We start from the raw sequence: 17,392 nt of genomic DNA on the forward strand, positions 1-17,392 counted from the left end.
CAGGAAAGTGGACTTGATAGAGTTGGTGTATACTGTAATGTTATCCTCTAATAGCTACATATATATATATATATATATATATATACATATAGGTGGAGCAACACAAAACACTGTGGATTTAGTTTCTGAAGTTGTGGCAAAATATCTGACAACCAATATACCCCTCAGGCCCTCGTGTATGTTTGGTCACCTGATAGTTGAAGTTGGCGCGCTGCTCCTGCGTCTCGGGCACTGAGCTGAGCTCTTCCAGACTCCGTGCTGGACCAAGCGGTACGTGCATGTAGAGTTTAGTGCGGGAAGCATGCGTGGGCTCCCCCTGCTGGCTGCTGAAGGAAGTCTCCAACAGACTCAGCTCAGAGAATTTATCCTGTATTGGGCTGGGTGGGGCAGTGTTGCCCTGGAAACGCTCTGCCCCCACCTCCTCACCCTCCTCCACAAGCTCCGCCTCCTTAAGAGATCTGTAAGGCTGAGGCCTGAGAGACATACAGACAAGTGAACACAGAGGCAGAGACACAGAAGCACGTTCACACTCTGCCTCAGCAAGACACTCCACTCACAGCTACACGTCATACAAAAACAACTGACTCTGGTTGGTCATTCTGTCAGTGAAACGGTCCTTTCCTGCTAAAGTAGGCGGTTCTTGACCATGTAGAGAACCGAAAACTACCAGACTCTCTGGAGACAGACAGAGTTCTGGTTTGGCCTCTTTGTTTTAATATAACTGAACACTGGTACATTAGCTCCACTGGTGCAGTTCTTTGTTTCAACACATGAGAAAGATGGTATTCGAGCAGGCATGCAGTTCCGCTCGTGGGTAGACCCTAATGCAGTTTATTTGGCGTGAGAGTGCAGCTGCAGGACGTGATGTCAATGCCTGCATGCGCAAAAGTGCCAAAGCATAGAATGAATAATTTAATCTTGATTTTTGACTCCATTATCTGAGGCTCCACCCTAAACACGCAGTTGGGTCAGTAAAAAAATGCAAGATTTCAAAATGACACTCTAAAAAATGAGTAACAAGGATGGTTTGTGTATTTTTTTCTGAAAGAACAGATTCACTGTGTTAATATTTGTTTCATTACTTTTATAATCCATTTTTAAACAAGATCAGTTTTACCTCCCAGAAAATGTCAGGTGGCGCAACCTCACACACTCAGATATATTACATTTAAAGAGTTATTTACTGCTACTGAAAACATGCGTCTTTGTACTTGGACCCCTGTATAAACCTTTGTCCTTGAACTCAAGGTTGTACATTTTTTTAAATAAATAAACAAACATTATAATAATAACACAAGTTCATGTGTTTCATTTAATGGAATTTGCTGTGATTAGCAGCATCATGTCACAAAACTTTGCTTTGGCCTCAACTACAGTGAAATCTGACCTGCCAGTTTGCATCCTTGACCAACAGCACTACAGCTTTGGCTGGTGTGACATCTGAAGGGGCAGGGCTTCACAGAGCAGCACTGACCAAACGCTATTTTTATCAGCGTCTAAACATGAATGGCTAAAGATTTCTGCCTCCCTGGATATAAATACACACGAGAGAGACTGTGTGATACACAGCCAGTTTTAGATGGCAGAGCTCTTTACTTTTTGTTTCTGCCCTTTATTGTCAGTGAGATGACAAACACAGGAAGTATCTAGTGAGAATGAGGCTTAAGGCAAATTAAGGACACGTCAGTTTCAAAGAACCGATATTTAAGAACCTAATGAAAACACAAGCCCACATTCTTACACACTATCCACCATCCAAGAGGACATTTTTCCTAGAAAGTATTCACCCAATCTGAGATACTCAGTCAGAAGGATTAGACCACACCCACATGGAGATAACCAACAGGCTGAGAATAAAGGGGCATGCTGTGATTGGTTCAAAAGCAGATTAAAGAAGAGACCATTCAAAGGGGGCGGAGAGCAGGAAGTGGTCAGGAAAAGCAGAGACGGAGTCGTCGTCCTGTGAAAGCTCATCACCAGAAGAGTCCTCACACAGAAACACAGTGTAGTGACGCGTAGGGCGCATACAGCTAAAGAGAGAGAGACAAAGCGAGATGCATAGAGAGAGAGAGAGAGAGAGAGAGAGAGAGAGAGAGAGAGAGAGAGAGAGAGATGGAAGTGCAATGTGAGACATGCAAAAAACAAATCATACAAATTTCATTACTGTTGAAAAAGATGCTGATTGGTTTCCATGAACTACATGAGCTACAGTCTGATCTGGCCCTGGTACAGTCTAAGTTGAGTCAGGACTGACCCCTGAAACCCCCATTAGTAAACCAGGGCCCCCAGACAGTCCACAGTTTTGCTCCAGCCAAACTCACCGTACATAGAAACTTAGACACACCATGAGTTCTAGAATTATTGGCACCTTTCCAAAAGGCTGTGAAAAATGTCTGTTGTTTATCGCATCAATCTTACAATAAATTTGATAATATGGGAGCAATATGACATTTCAGTGAGATTAAATTAGTAAAAGAAACTTCACCATTTTTAACCTCACCTAAGACGAGTCATACATGACTTTCTGTTTCACTGTACAGAGACGTGACCATCATCATCAAAAAAAAAAGTTAAAAAAATCAGATAATGGCTATAAAAAAACATCTACTTGCATAAAAATGCTCATCTCCACTGTTACAGCAATAATTAAGAAGTTTAAAACAACCAGAGCTGCAGTGAACTGGATAACCACCAGGCTCTGCCCTCGCCGGAGGTTTGAGAGGCAGAACTTTCTCTCAAGATCACGGCTGGACAAAGGCAGGAAGTGGCTGCATCCTGGGGTCACCAAGTCTCCAAAACTACAATTATACACCATCTCTACGCCAACAAACTATTTAGAAAACGTTTAGAAAGCCTCCTGTGGTCATCAATCCATAAAAGTATGTGTCTGAAAAGTAGAATATGTTCACTAAACATCAGTAGACCTTACTGGAACCAGGTTCTGTGGTCAGAAAAGACAATGACAGATATTTTGGCATCAAAAACAATCTCTATGGAGAAGTATGGTGGTGGATGCGTGATGTTTAGAATATACAGCATGATGGACAAATACCAGGAGATTTGACATCAACATCTAAGACTGGTTCTATCTTCTAGCACTCATGTGTCAAACACTAGGCCTCACAATCCTATCCAGCCAGCAAAGGTATTCTAATTTTCTATTAATATTAGCCTGTTTCACAATGTGCTGAACTACAGTCCCCAGCATGCACTGCAACATAATGTGTGCTCTGACTCTCCTACTCCAACAACAGTCTATGGGACAGTGGTTACACCTCAGTTCTACACAATTCTACACAATTCCACACTAGTCATATTACCAAACACACTAACTGCAGTTCAGCCAATTTAAACACTGAACATCAGCCCAGCAGCTCAGAAACTGAGCCCAAGTCTTAATGAACTTGCAGCAAAGAGAGGATGCCAGGCGTCTAGTTCAAGCAGATAGGTAGGTTTAAAAGACCAAGCACCTGGGGACATTTACATTTTGGATATTTCAAGTGTCTATGTAATATTTCAAGGGCTACTACAAGTGTCTTTATTTTACAGTTGAAGTTTTTGCATATTTTGAATAAACAATGGCCAGTTTGGGTTACAGCACAACTTTAATTAAAAATTAAATCAAACATTTTTTCTCTGGCCCACAGATTTGATGAGATTTTCTAATATGGCCCTTTTACTGGTTGAGTTTGACACCCCTGCTCTAGCAGAACAATGATCCAAAGCAAACCCTTTAAATCCATACAAAAAAAGATTCATTGTCCACAGAATGAAGCATTAGTAGTGCATATCCCAGCCTCCTGACCTTTAACCCTGACTGAAAACCAGCGAGCTGAGCTGATGAGGAGAGTCCATCAAAGACGAGGATCGAAGACATTTTGAGGAACGTTCTTCTCAAACTCTTATATTCCTACCTCACTCAGCTTTATAAAAGTCTTAGTGCTGCAGAAAGAACATGCAGAGGTGCTAATAATTTAACTTCACTGAAAGTTACGAATCTTGATCATGCATTTTCAGTGTAAGATTAAGCTGACAGACAACAGATCAGTTTTAATTTCTGCTAATTTTTACTAATGGTGTCAATAACTGCGGAGGGCAATGCAGTGAAAATACAGGTTTTATTGGAGAGCATTAACATTCTACAGTAATCAGCTACAAGCACCACATTAATGTTTTAACTTAAAATCAAAATCACAACAAATCTGCAAGTAATTTTTAATATATGAATCTGTAAAAGAGAATGTTGGGACTTTGGTCATATGAGTCTGTGAGTCTTACTGTTCAGGACTGCCCTCCAATCCCACGTTACTGCGCGGCCTCTTCGCCACCAGCGGCCGAGGAGGACGAGCCTGCACACACAAGCACATCAACCACACAGGAACACCAGTCAGAACCTCTCAGAGATAAATGTGATGTTAGAACACAGAGATCAGACGAGTTTCAGATTCAGCTGTAAACCTGCTCATAATAAACATGCTCAGTCAGAAGCTACAGAGAAGAAAAACATTAGCATGTGAAGATTATCTGTGAGTCAGAAAGGTTCAAGTTAGCTGGGCTACATGCTGGCCAAAGAGATCAGTCTGCACCCTGAGGAACGTGGCAGAGCAGCAGAGAAAAGACCACCCGCCCACCCAGACCTACAGATACAACTCATCACATTCAACTGCGGCGCTGGGAGATCCAGCAGCTGTACTTATATACAGGCATCTGTTGCACATTAATATTCATTTTCAGGTCTAGATTAATAAAGAGAATGTAGATAACCGCAGTATAGGTAGTTTTCTGGGTGCTTCAAACTGTTTATGCTTCAAAATACACTACATTTCCAAAAGTATCTGGACGGCCGTTCTACTCAGCAAGTTTAACCACTTGAAGGTCACACATTGCTGACACAGCTTGTATAAGTTCCATAAAAAAGCTCTGACCAATAGAATGGGACACTCTGGAGCAGCTGCACATGATCCTAAGGTCTCCACATCCAATGCCAAGCGTGGACTAGAGGGATATAAAGCCCCACAGCATTGGGCTGCGGAGCAGTGGAACTGTGTTCTCTGGAGTGATGGAGCTCCAGTACCTTTGGAATGGGTTAGAGTGATCCAGAACTGACCATCCAACATCAGCACCTGACCTCACTAATGCTCAATTAAATCCTCACAGCAATGTTCAATATCTAGAGTAAAGCCTTCCCAGAAGAGTAGAGGCTGATACTGCAGCACAGACTCACTATTAACACCTTCATTTCAGAAGAAATGCTGGATCAGCGGGTGTCCACAAACTTTGGACAGATAGTGGACATAACTGCTAGGCTTCCTTTCTGGAGTGTGGTTTGCGTCTAGTTCAAATTTACGCGTTAGATTCTCTTCAGTGACAATTTAAGATGATTAACGCAAAGTCTTAACGTGTAAGAGAGTGACCAACTCTGTCCTGTAGCCAGATGCACCAGCCGTCCGTTCAAACGTAGGCTAGTTATAACACAAGCTCAGTTTTATCATCACTAAATCAGAACGAGTTGCACACAAACTAGTTTTAATGTTCAGCTTAGCAGTTACTAAATATTCACACCCCCTCAGCAGGTGTAGGTTTTGTACATAGGAATCACAAAAAGACCAAAAACACGACTTTTTTGGTTACTAAACTAAAACTCTAGAAGCTGTACTCTGTGATTTTCCTCACAGCTCTGATCGTCGTCCTGGTTTAAACTCTGAGCGTGAAGCTCAACCCCCACAGCTCCAGCCCAGATAGACTGAACAGCTGCACAGACAGCTAAACTGATCTGCTGTTGTGTCGCTCAGCCAGAAACCGCCGTTGCATATTTGTTTCTCAGTGAAATATTAAAGAATAAACAGACAGCAGCTGTAGATCATTCACTTTAACCTGTACACGTCGTTCTCTTCTAGACTGGATACTCAGTCAGAGCAGCTGCCGCTGTGTTTCCATGGCAGCACGTTTACTGATCAGTTCTGATCATGTTATCGTCGTGTTAAAGCAACGTACGCATTTGTTAGCTGTTACTAGTTAAGACATGACGCACAGATTTGTGATGCAACCAAATTTAGCAAAATGACGGTTTAAACTAACAAGTGTAACTAAGGACTCAGTAAAGACTTTACGCTCAAACTTACACATAAACTTACGCAAACGTGGTGCAACCCAGTCCAGGAGATCTGCCTTCCTGTTCCAACCCTGGCCTGCCACATTCATGGCTGTTATCAAGCAAAATACTCGCTAAACTACTAGTTAAACATTTCATGCTACAAACACAGGTACATTTCTGGAACACCTACAGGATTGAAATGATTGATCAATCACAAGTCAGAAAACTGCTGAGAGTAATAAAAAAAAAGCAACATGATCTGATTATTTAAGCAAAGTTTCACTACTTACCCATTTGGGAAAAAGGATCTCCAGAAATCGAAACTCTAAAAGTTACTGTAAAACACCTACAGATGTTGGCAACGCCCAAAAAGTGATAAACAAATTCAAATGTCTATTTTGGGCTCTTTAAAGTAACCCACTCCCTCCTCTGCAGGGCCACCTGGGGTGCTTTTCTCAACAGACTTATCCTATGTGGTGACACCACTAGATATTTGATAAGGAGGGAGCATTTAAATACAATGTGGTCAAGTTCAGGACAGCTGCTACTACGGTTTTTCAGCTGTACAGTGTATTTCACCGATAACAGTGCATCACAAAATCACACAATCAAGTCTATTAGAGATACCGAACGGCACACGGTTTGAGGAAAGTGTGAGATTTAGGCATGCAGTTAGCACCATGCTAATTGGTGGGGTATAAGCTGCTATCACTTGTTAGCTACATTAACCTCGTAGCTTCACTGCTAAAACTAAAGAAGTACACTTGAGATACTGGACACTTCTTGAGTGATTGATTACATTTAACAAATCACTGTGGCAATTTTGACCACAAAATCTGTATCAACTGTTTGATTTGTACTCAACAACTCGCTGAACTGCTCTCACTAGCATTCTCTGAGAGCCTTTAAGAAAGTGTTAAAACCAGCACATCTGCATGCAATCAGTAGATGAAGCAGTGCGGTCAGGAGGAAGTGGACAGGCCCGAAGGTGAAAACTCCAGAGCGAAGGGTCAGCCTGTTGTACTCACTGGACGACTGCTGCGCTGCAGTTTGGAGGGGTGTGGGGGAGGGGGGCGCTGGGGGGCAGGGGGACGCTGGGGGCGGGTGGGCCGAGGGGGCTGACCTCGCTCCGACTGTTACAGGCACATATAAAAACACTTCTCCATTAGAGCTCAGATGATCAATCAGAAAAGTTCATAAATCAGGATAAAAAAAACATAGATAAACATTCAATATTCAGTTCGATATTCAGTCCAGTTTCCATCCGAACCAGAAGTGACATTTCATTCAATTTAAATGAAGATACATTCTTTTTCCAAGAGCAGACCCACCGAGACCCACCGAGACCCTGTCTCACACGGCAGCTCTCACTGCTGAGAGAGTCAGTTACACAGTCTCAGATCAGAGCTCAGAACGTTACGCTAAAAGAAAAAGTAGATTTCATGGTAGTATTCAAATCGATTAGTCATCAATAAGTGGTCACAGCTTTATTCTATAGAAACACATTCATCTATTTAGCAGCTTGACAGAAGAGCTGATCAGGCTCAGTCTGCTGGTTCTACTCTGCAGTCTGATCAATAAGAAATAATGATGCATACATTGTGGACTGAAAGCTTATACACTAACTAAATATTGCAATGCTGAATTTACAGTGTTTTTCTCTAAATGTGATCACCACTTTTGAAAAATGACATTCTGGATATTGATTTTATTAACGTATTTATATAATTATTATTATGGATTTATTTGATACATTTATTGTAAAGCAAATTGGTTTTACATAATATTAATTCCAATCTTTTAACAGAAGAGTGATCTAGCAGTGCCCGCTGGTGATCGACTGTAATCTGAATGGATCTCATTAATGACCAATGGAATTACAGCAAAACAAGCTTCATGTTTCTTGTGCTTTGTGAATTAATGAGAAAGCTGCCTGGTGTGTTTAAGGTTTTAGGTTGGGTAGTGACTGATTCTCAGTTTTTCAGCTGCCAAAAACAAACAAAAAAAAAAACAACAGTTTGAAAATGTTTAATTTCCAGTATTGTGTAGCGTATTTTCTTGTGTTGCATATTTTCTTTGTGTATTTTGTTGTGTAGTGTATTTGTCTTGTCTAGTGTATTTTGTTGTGTAGCGTATTTTATTGTGTAGCATATTTTATTGCATAGCATATTGTGCTGTGTAGCATATTTTATTGTGTAGCGTATTTTGTTGTGTAGCGTATTTTAGCCGAAGTCTCACTAAACGTAAATAAAAGATTTCCCAAACGCGTCTCCGGCAGCTCCATCCTCTCATCATACACCAACTGTGCTGAGTTCCGCCACACAGACTCATTCAAAAACCCAACAAGTTCTTCAACAAATATGAACCCCACCTAAATGAGACCACCCATCTCTCTCACTCAAGCACACGCAGAAGAGGACCCACCTGTCCGAAGTGCACTGTGATTGGTCGTCTCTGTTCCCAGGTGAGCGAGTCCTTACTGTGTGTGGAGGGTATGTGGGCGGAGCCAGGTTCGTCTCTGTTGCCGGAGTAACCGTTCTCCGTCAGTTCCTGCAGAGAAAAAGACACGTAAGGTTGTGTGTGTGTGTGTGTGTGTGTGTGTAGTTGTGCTGAGCCAACAAACATCTCATTACTGTCAGAAGAAAACTTCATATTTCCACTATTTATTTATTTATTGATAAGTTTTGCATCATATCAAAACTTCGTTCAACAGTTCAAAATGACAAATAAAATGTTCCATTACAAACTGAGAACACTTTTATCTTCTCCTGTAAAGTTACTCTTTTGTTCCCCACAGTGCACAAGTGTGTGTACGTACCTTCTGTTTAAGGCGGCTCTTCACTTCTTTGATACCCATCTTCGCGTGATCTTTGGCCTGTTAGAGAGAAACATCAGTACGACACGAGAAAAGCAAAGGAAGCAGGGGCTAGATTCACAAAAGCTATCTTGAGAAAAAACGTTCTTAAATTATGACGAAAACTAAGAAGTTTATAAGAACGTTCTTAAATGCAATTCTCCAAAACATTTGAGAAGTTCCCAAATATTCTCTTAAGATAATCTTAATTACTTTCTTAAGATTTTCTTTAAAGAATCTTCGTTTTCTTACGTAGGCTGTGCTGCATTTTACCACATAAAATAAACAATGTGAGATTTAATTTGAATTTGTATTAACTGCTATTTCCATTATTTAGTTTAATCCGCTCAGAGGAGCAAAATGGAGGAAAAACATCAAACCAAGCAGTAGAAAAGTTTAGCAAACAACTATAGGTGATGGTGTCAGAAACAGCAAACAGAAAAAAAATCCTCATTGGAAAATATGATAATTGTGGAGTGACAGACGAAGATAGGCAGGAGCAGCAGAGGCAGCATCCGTGATAAATTCAGATGCTCACCTTGTTGACTCTTACAGCCAAACTGTCGCAATGTTAAGAAAACATTTAAGAAAATAATATTTTTAAGAATAACATTTGTTCTTAGAATCATTCTTAAGAAAATCATTAAGAAAAGAAAATAAGAGAATTCTTGAGAAATTATTTGAAGAATAACAATTTCTCAACTTTTTTCTTAAGAATAAAATAAAGAAAAAACACAAATTTAAGATTTTCTTTCTTAGGACACTTTCGTGAATCCAGCCGCAGAACAGAATTTATAACTGAACCACAAAAGAATCATCACTAACATACAGACGTCCAGTTCAACTCCAGCACTAAACAACTCAACACTGAACTGAATCTGAAGACCTGCGACCGTATAGAAGTTAACAAAATGAGCTTCATCTGAATGTATTACTTTCAAGTAATTCAATAACATTTTTTATCGTGTGAATGTAGAACCTGAACATGAAGACTGAAAACAAAGTGAAGTTTCACACACTGCAGGTAAAACTGCATGTAAAATGCTTATAAGCAATTTATAGAAATATTTATCTCAGCAAGTGAAATCATCTTAAATGTAGCCAATATATGTAAGTTCTCGTCATGACCCTGTTGTAAAACCATTCTAAGATTATTTAACCTATTTTGACACAGTCTTTAATTGTTTTATCTTCTTCCGCTGGCAGATCTTTTTCATATGTTTAAAGCAATATTACTGGAAACAAGCAAAATTATCTTCTTTACTTCTTGAAACACAATGATCTGCTAATGGAATGAGACACTTTCTGGATAAAATTACTTAAAACAAGTAAAACTGTGCAGAAACAAGTTAAATAATCGTATGATATCATTACAACAATCTCATAATGAGAAACATTAGACATATTAACTACATTTAAGATGTTTACACTTGCTCAGACACTTTTTTGCAGCGTGGCTGGTTGGAGCTCAATGTGATGCATCTGTGCGGAGCTGAACGTACAAACTTGTAGACGGTTTTCATGGCAGGATTTGCTTTCGTCTTCACGGTGTTGAAGATGGCTCCACCGCCCTTCTGCAGGACAGATGCAAGGCCAGTGATGTTAAAAAAGACACAAAGACTCGGATACCTACATAAAGCTCTCATACTCAGCAGCGAAACACCCACCTTCACTGTGAGAAGCCACTGATGGTAAACTTTATCGCTGCCTGTCAACACAAACACAAACACATCACACATTTCACACAGCGTGAAGTCGTACTGGGCATACACTGACATAGATCTGTGCCTGTAACGGAATCCTCTTAACTGGGAAACCATGTGAAACATAACCACAGGAATCAGGTAAACCAGACTTCAGGGAGGGAGAGGGGAATTTTAAATCTTTTTTTAGCTTTTTTTATTTCCACAAAGCCTTTATATATGTTTTCTTTCAGTAATTTTGAGACGGTCCCTGACTGTGCAGTGACAGCATGCGAGTTAAATCGCTGTCAAATTAAAGAACATAACAAAGCGCAGCTCAGTAAACATTGTGGTTTGCTGGCACCCATCATTTAGCAAAAAACTGTAATTAGTCATAAAGAGCAGAACTGTGCATGTCACACAAACTTTATCGTCCAATGATCTAACATCCAGTCTCTCTTGACTGTATGAGAGCTGAGACTGCGTTCTGAGTCTGCTGTGTGTGATCTGTAAATCTGGACTCTGTGCTCTGAGGATGTTCTAAAATGTTCAGACGGCTTTTTGTAGGCCTGATATCTGCCTGCAGCACCTAGCTTGTTCAACCAGCTCTGTTAAAAAATATCTCTTCTATATTAGTACGGTAACTGTGGTAACATCAACACATTTAACCGTTCAATTCTGATCATGTGTTTGGTTAACAAATTTCCACCGCAAGTCTTATATAGCAACAATCTAGTAGTGCTCCTCTTCTTACGCTGGGGCTGAATTTCAAATGAATCCCTGCTCCCTAAATAGTGCACTATGTAGGAATTTAAACACTGGATCCTGCAGCCCAAGAGAGAATAATACAGCTTAGAAACAGTCATTTGGGATTCAGCAACATTTATACTGGTTAAATGATGCGCTGTTTGGCTGTAGGCTAAAATTTCTAAAGTTTCTTAGCTAGCACACTATTTAGGGAATACAGAGCCGTTTGGAATTCAGCCTGGGTTTGGTGCAACTTCTGACTGAAACATGCATGAAAGTAGAGCTGGGCGATATGGCCAAAAATGTTATCACGATAAACAAAATTCATATCGTTCGATATCGATACATACCGCGATAAATGTCAAATCATTATTTATTACAAGTTTGAAGGCTGATTTTTGCTCCTGGGTGGTTAATTGCTGTTTTAAACTATCCTTTATGGTCGGAACACGACAAACACTCAAACAGTGGAACCTTTCACACATCTGTCATGAGAGAGTGGGAGAAAGTGTCTGGTGAGCTGTTTTTACCAGCTGGAAAAGCATGGCTGTTTTGTAATAGTCATAATTTAAGAAAGAAAACAGATTATTTTAGCTGGTGACGAGCGCTCGGCTACCCCGCTACAAATGACATCACAGTATTCAAACACCAGCTAGCAACGACTGGATTTCTCTATACTATCGTAGTAGTTTAAGTGGTGAACCGCAAAATATCAACACCAGACAAACAGAGTCCTCCTTTTAGGAACGTTTAAACTGAAAGCAGTGCTTTTGTGTCTTGTTTGATCTACAGTATCATCAATTCCCTGTGTTGTGTGAGTGACGGAGCGCTGCTTCAAGTTAGCCAGCTGCTAAAAACAGCTAGCCTGGAAAGGTAGCGCTCTCCCGCTCTCCAATGCCTCACAGCTTCCTCAGTTTACTTTCGTTTAAATCAGGGCTGTAATTTACATGAACCACTTCTTTCTTTCACTTTCGTTGCTTGGGAATGCACTCATACTTAAATATGACTATCCGAGCGCTGTAACAGCGCTGTAGTTGTGAGGATTGTGATTTAACACTGCTAAAGCTGGTTAGGATGTTGGGAAAGAGGTGAGTTCGCTGTAGGTCAGTACAGATACGCCACTGACCTCGTCACTCACACTCGGTCACAGGAGAAGAGATCGCCTGTCGCTCCACTCAAACAGGGAATGTATAACTCCGCATTTCAGCCGTTGCTAAAGACTCATCTTACTCGTGGCCCCCTCCCTCTCTAATCATGTAGAAAAACTCGGAAGTGCGCCCTCTCCTGGCGACAGCAGAGTAGTGTCGCTTTCCTTGTAGTACAAAACGGCACCAAGGCTGTCGCTGAACGTGGAAGTGTGAGAGTAGTGTATTATAACGAACATTTATCGAACATGACGTATCGCCCTATCGAGGAAAAGTTATATCGCGATAATTATCGTTACCGTTTTATCGCCCAGCCCTACATAAAAGATATTCAAGTTACATTCTTTAGTGGTTCATACTGCAGTTTTACAGATAATCATACCGTAAGTACTTTAATTCAAGCCTGTGATATTAATGATGGAGTTGTCTTTTAGCTTGTTAGCTAGCTGACCAGCCTTGTTCTAGATAAGAACATAAGCTGTCAGCTCCTCAGTTTAAACAAAAACAGGTTCTTATTTCATCAGTACACTCAGTGCTCCGTGTGAGCAGCATTAGAGTCAAAGATTAATTCATTAAAAGCAGAAGGGTTTTTCGAGTTCAGTAGCGGCGAGGCGTCATAGCCGCGGTACACTGTGTATTTTACAATGGCTTCAAATGCGGCTCAGCCAATCAGATTTTAGGACTGAGACTATCAGTTTTATAATTAGAATAATACAACTGAAAGAGATCCATGCATATTTACACAATAATACTTAACCTCTATATACTGAATGTACTGTGTGTTCAGGTATCAGGCACAGATCTCATCAATTACTGCTTCTTAAAATATACACAAGAATTCTTGTTTACCCAATTTAACCCAATTACTGCCTGACTCCTCTAGACCTGGAGTTATCGGATTATTAAGTGGAGGTAAACGCACTCAATGCAAACATAATCTGCTAATCTACTCACCAGCATATTCCCCCATATTAATCTCTTCCTCAAACACGTCACTGAAACCTTCACCAGAGTTCAGCAGCTCCAAACGCCCGTCTATAAACTAAACACATAAATACAGACACTAAAATCCACAGAAAAGACAAATACTGAGAAAAAAAATCAGCCTCATGACCAAAAACATAAAATCAAAATAACTGTTTACTCAAATATTAAAAACCCACTGTTCTTCAGAGTTACAGAGACACAGAATAATCTAATAATTAAAAAAAAATAATAAATAAATATTGGCACCAAAGGTTTATTTGCTCAAGTGCCACTATAAGTGCTAACAGCGCCCTCTTATGGAGAGTCTTTAGCCTGATAAACATGAGTGAGTGTGCTACAAAGTCAAGTCCATGAGGAGTATTGCATGTATGCAACAAAATGTTTTTGTTTTTCATCATCATAATTGGAATATCCAATAACATCACCCTGCCCCCCAATGAAGAGACTTTTTCAAAGACCTTTTTGCTCATTTTCTCCAAGAGCGCCAATAAATCTGGAGGACAGTGTGTAACTCAGTGATGAGGAGTCAGAAAATGTTCATGTTCTGGGCAAAATGTAAAGTACATGCAGTAAAAAAAATAATGTGCGTTTATCTGTCCATATAATACTCATGTTCTGTGGCCTTGATCACCTGCCCTGGAAATTTCTTTTTCTTTCAAAAACCCACAACACCAGCAGAATTCATCTTAATAAACAAAACAAATTCTTTTCACCAGGCCTGGACAATATCTAAAAAATATAATCTATCATCTAAAAATAAATCTTCCAAAACTAACTACATTACTAAACATACAGGATATAATCTTTTTGAACACACATTCCACTACATCCTACGCTAAAAGCTTGTATGCTTTTTAAGCTTAACCAATTCAACGAAAGTCTTCACCATCTCAACATCTTTTAGTTGTGAACTATTCCATGTCATTTTGAAAGCTGTGACTGTCGACACCTGCTCTAGTGAGTTCCTGATGGTGTGAGTTCACGGCTGTTTCTTCTATTTAAATGACATACACAAAAGCAAGTTGTGTGTTTTAATGTAAAGTTTTTAATAAATATTTTGCTGCTGGGTGTGTCTCTCTGTATATAATTACTTGTACTACTGTATTTGTGGGGACTATATGGCATTGTTCCTATGTGTGCGTGTACCTGTTTGAACAGCTGGAGCTGGATGGCGTTCTGGAGGAACTGTCTCATGGTGCTGGATCGATGTGTGATGAACGCATCCTCACTGAACGTAATCGGCTCCTCCTGAAAACAGACACACAAGAAAACTCTCAGTGACCACTGCGTTAATATCACTCAGACAAGTAATAATAATAATACTACTAATAATAATAAAACCTTTTATGGATGGATGGGCAATCTAAAACAACATATAACATTGTGATACTTCAAAACATCTAAAGACATCTTCACTCCAGTTACACAATTGACTCAGGAGATTGTCTCAGAACAGGAATTTGTCTGAAAGGAGCCGTAAACACACCCATTATGAATGTATAAGCAGTTCTATGTGCAGATTGTGTGTGTATGTATTACCGGTTCTATGCGCAGATTGTGTGTGTATGTATTACCAGGTCTATATGCAGATTGTGTGTGTATTAGTGGTTCTATGCGCAGATTGTGTGTGTATGTATTACCAGGTCTATACGCAGATTGTGTGTGTATTAGTGGTTCTATGTGCAGATTGTGTGTGCATGTATTAGTGGTTCTATGCGCAGATTGTGTGTGCATGTACTACTGGTTCTATGCGCAGATTGTGTGTGTATGTATTAGTGGTTCTATGCGCAGATTGTGTGTGCATGTACTACTGGTTCTATGCGCAGATTGTGTGTGCATGTATTAGTGGTTCTATGCGCAGATTGTGTGTGCATGTACTACTGGTTCTATGCACAGATTGTGTGTGTATGTATTAGTGGTTCTATGCGCAAATTGTGTGTATGTATTAGTGGTTCTATGCGCAGATTGTGTTTGTATTAGTTGTTCTATGCGCAGATGTGTGTGTATTACCGGTTCTTTGCACAGATTGTGTGTGTATGTATTAGTGGTTCTATGTGCAGACTGTGTGTATTACCGGTTCTATGCGCAGAGCGCTCCTGTAGCTGCCGAACAGAGAAGCCTGTGCTTTCAGAAACGCTCTGGCTACTCCGTCTCCTGTTGTCGTGGAAACCTTTTTCAAGCGATTCTTCAGAGAAGACACCTACAACACAACACAACACAACACAACAGAGATACATAAAAACACAGCATGCAGTTACTAACGGGCATGTGCCAACATTTAATTTGTTTGGCACTATAACTGCTGAAACTCTCATCATAGTTCACAATATCACCACAATATTGATTTAAAAAAATATCTTTCCACATCTCGATGTTTTTAATATTATAAAGATGTTCTGAATGTCATTTTTAAGAATAGTAGCATATGTGTATAATATTTGCAAAAACATCATCGTTAAAAATAAAAATTCTAAACTTCCACATAAAGATGCTCACTGTCACTATCATACAGGACCATTAGCAGTTCAGACTGAGACCTTTATCAAGAGCTGCTCCAACATCCTACAGCGTAAAACATCCTACCAGTACCTGAACTTATCTGAATAAATGTCATATACTGCACTGTATCATACAATGATGAACATGCTGCGCTAGTCATTACATAACAGTGCTCGTCAGCCCTTTGCTGAAGATGTGGACACCTTTACTTTATTAGCAGCCTTTACTTATTAAAAAAAACAATGGTGTTAATTTTGCTATCGTATGTATGAAATTTTCTATTATTAGGCTAATGAGGGTGTTTTCTCCCCACACTGGGTTCCATTCTACATGGCTCAAGTCTACTCACTGACCTTGGAAAACATTTTTGTTCCAGTTTTACACTGAATCATTTAGTAAATAGTTCATCTTAAAGCCAAAAGCTGAATATTACTGGATAAGCCTGTTAGCTCATTAGCATTCTGCTTGTTAAATAAAAACAGGTTTAGTCCGGTATTCTTTTGTCTTTTACTTCATAAACATGCAGCATATGTGTATTTGTGAGATGGAGCATTTTTCCCTTCTCTAATCTGGATGAGACATGAGTTTTCACCTTTCTGAAAAACTCAGTTCGCTCCTCCTTCTGCCGTGCTGTGGCTGTTATGATGAGTTTGTGGCTTCTCTCAGAGGAAGGACTGTATCAGGTGATGAGAGCGTGAAAGTGCAGTGGGAGGGTGTGAAAGCAGAGCTGCAGATCTAAAAATCTCTGGTAAAACTGCAGCTTGTTTGAGTAACATGTAACGATATTTTTAAAGCGTGCACGATAACCGAACACGACTAAAATCATGGCATGCCAAACTACCGAATACCAGCCCACGTCTACTTATTAAAAGAATTAGACTGTTTGTGTGTGACAGAGAGAGACGAGAATTTTCTTACTTCTCTCCTTCTAACGCTCTGATCTTATTGATTTGTATATGCGTCCGTATGTGAACTCTCACCACATCGTTAGGAAGACTCTGCAGATCATCAAACGGTGTCTCCAGCGTGTTAGTGTCCACGTTGAGAATGACAACATCATCCAGAGCCATTCCTCTGACCTTCTGCAAACACACATACATCTCTTCTTAGAAACCTGTAAAGCTAGATTAGTAATTAGTGACTAGATACTAGATTTTAGATATAGGATTTAAAGATTTGCAGTTAGGGTGAAACTGACTCCTTGGGGTGAACCAAATGGAACTTCGCAGAGGGCTAAAGATTAGGAGTTAGAGGTTCGTTTTCAGAGATTAGGTTTTAGTGGTAAGGGATTACTGGTTAGTGATCAGGGATTAGGAGTTAAGGATTAAGGGTTAGTGGTCATGGATAAAAACGTAGTGGTTATGGATTGAGAATTACTAGTTAT

General features: G+C 40.0%; 1 protein-coding gene across 4 annotated transcripts in view; it reads right to left on the bottom strand.

Moving 5' to 3' along the window:
• Window positions 1-17,392, bottom strand: part of dennd1a (DENN/MADD domain containing 1A) — a 35,932-nt gene that overhangs the window by 4,985 nt on the left and 13,555 nt on the right. The window contains exons 12-23 of one of the 4 annotated variants that reach the window (XM_036563091.1): window positions 16,989-17,090; window positions 15,584-15,709; window positions 14,656-14,757; window positions 13,477-13,564; window positions 10,616-10,656; window positions 10,451-10,522; window positions 8,913-8,969; window positions 8,519-8,644; window positions 7,123-7,227; window positions 4,279-4,349; window positions 1,902-2,030; window positions 191-473 (exon numbers count right to left, since the gene is read on the bottom strand). In XM_036563091.1, the coding sequence (XP_036418984.1) occupies window positions 191-473; window positions 1,902-2,030; window positions 4,279-4,349; window positions 7,123-7,227; window positions 8,519-8,644; window positions 8,913-8,969; window positions 10,451-10,522; window positions 10,616-10,656; window positions 13,477-13,564; window positions 14,656-14,757; window positions 15,584-15,709; window positions 16,989-17,090 (1,302 nt within the window). The remainder of the gene's footprint in view (window positions 1-190; window positions 474-1,901; window positions 2,031-4,278; window positions 4,350-7,122; window positions 7,228-8,518; window positions 8,645-8,912; window positions 8,970-10,450; window positions 10,523-10,615; window positions 10,657-13,476; window positions 13,565-14,655; window positions 14,758-15,583; window positions 15,710-16,988; window positions 17,091-17,392) is intronic. The other 3 variants (XM_036563092.1, XM_036563093.1, XM_036563094.1) reach the window with 3 other exon arrangements.

Source organism: Colossoma macropomum, unplaced genomic scaffold (assembly GCF_904425465.1).
Source record: "Colossoma macropomum unplaced genomic scaffold, Colossoma_macropomum, whole genome shotgun sequence".
NCBI classification, from domain to species: Eukaryota; Metazoa; Chordata; class Actinopteri; order Characiformes; family Serrasalmidae; genus Colossoma; species Colossoma macropomum.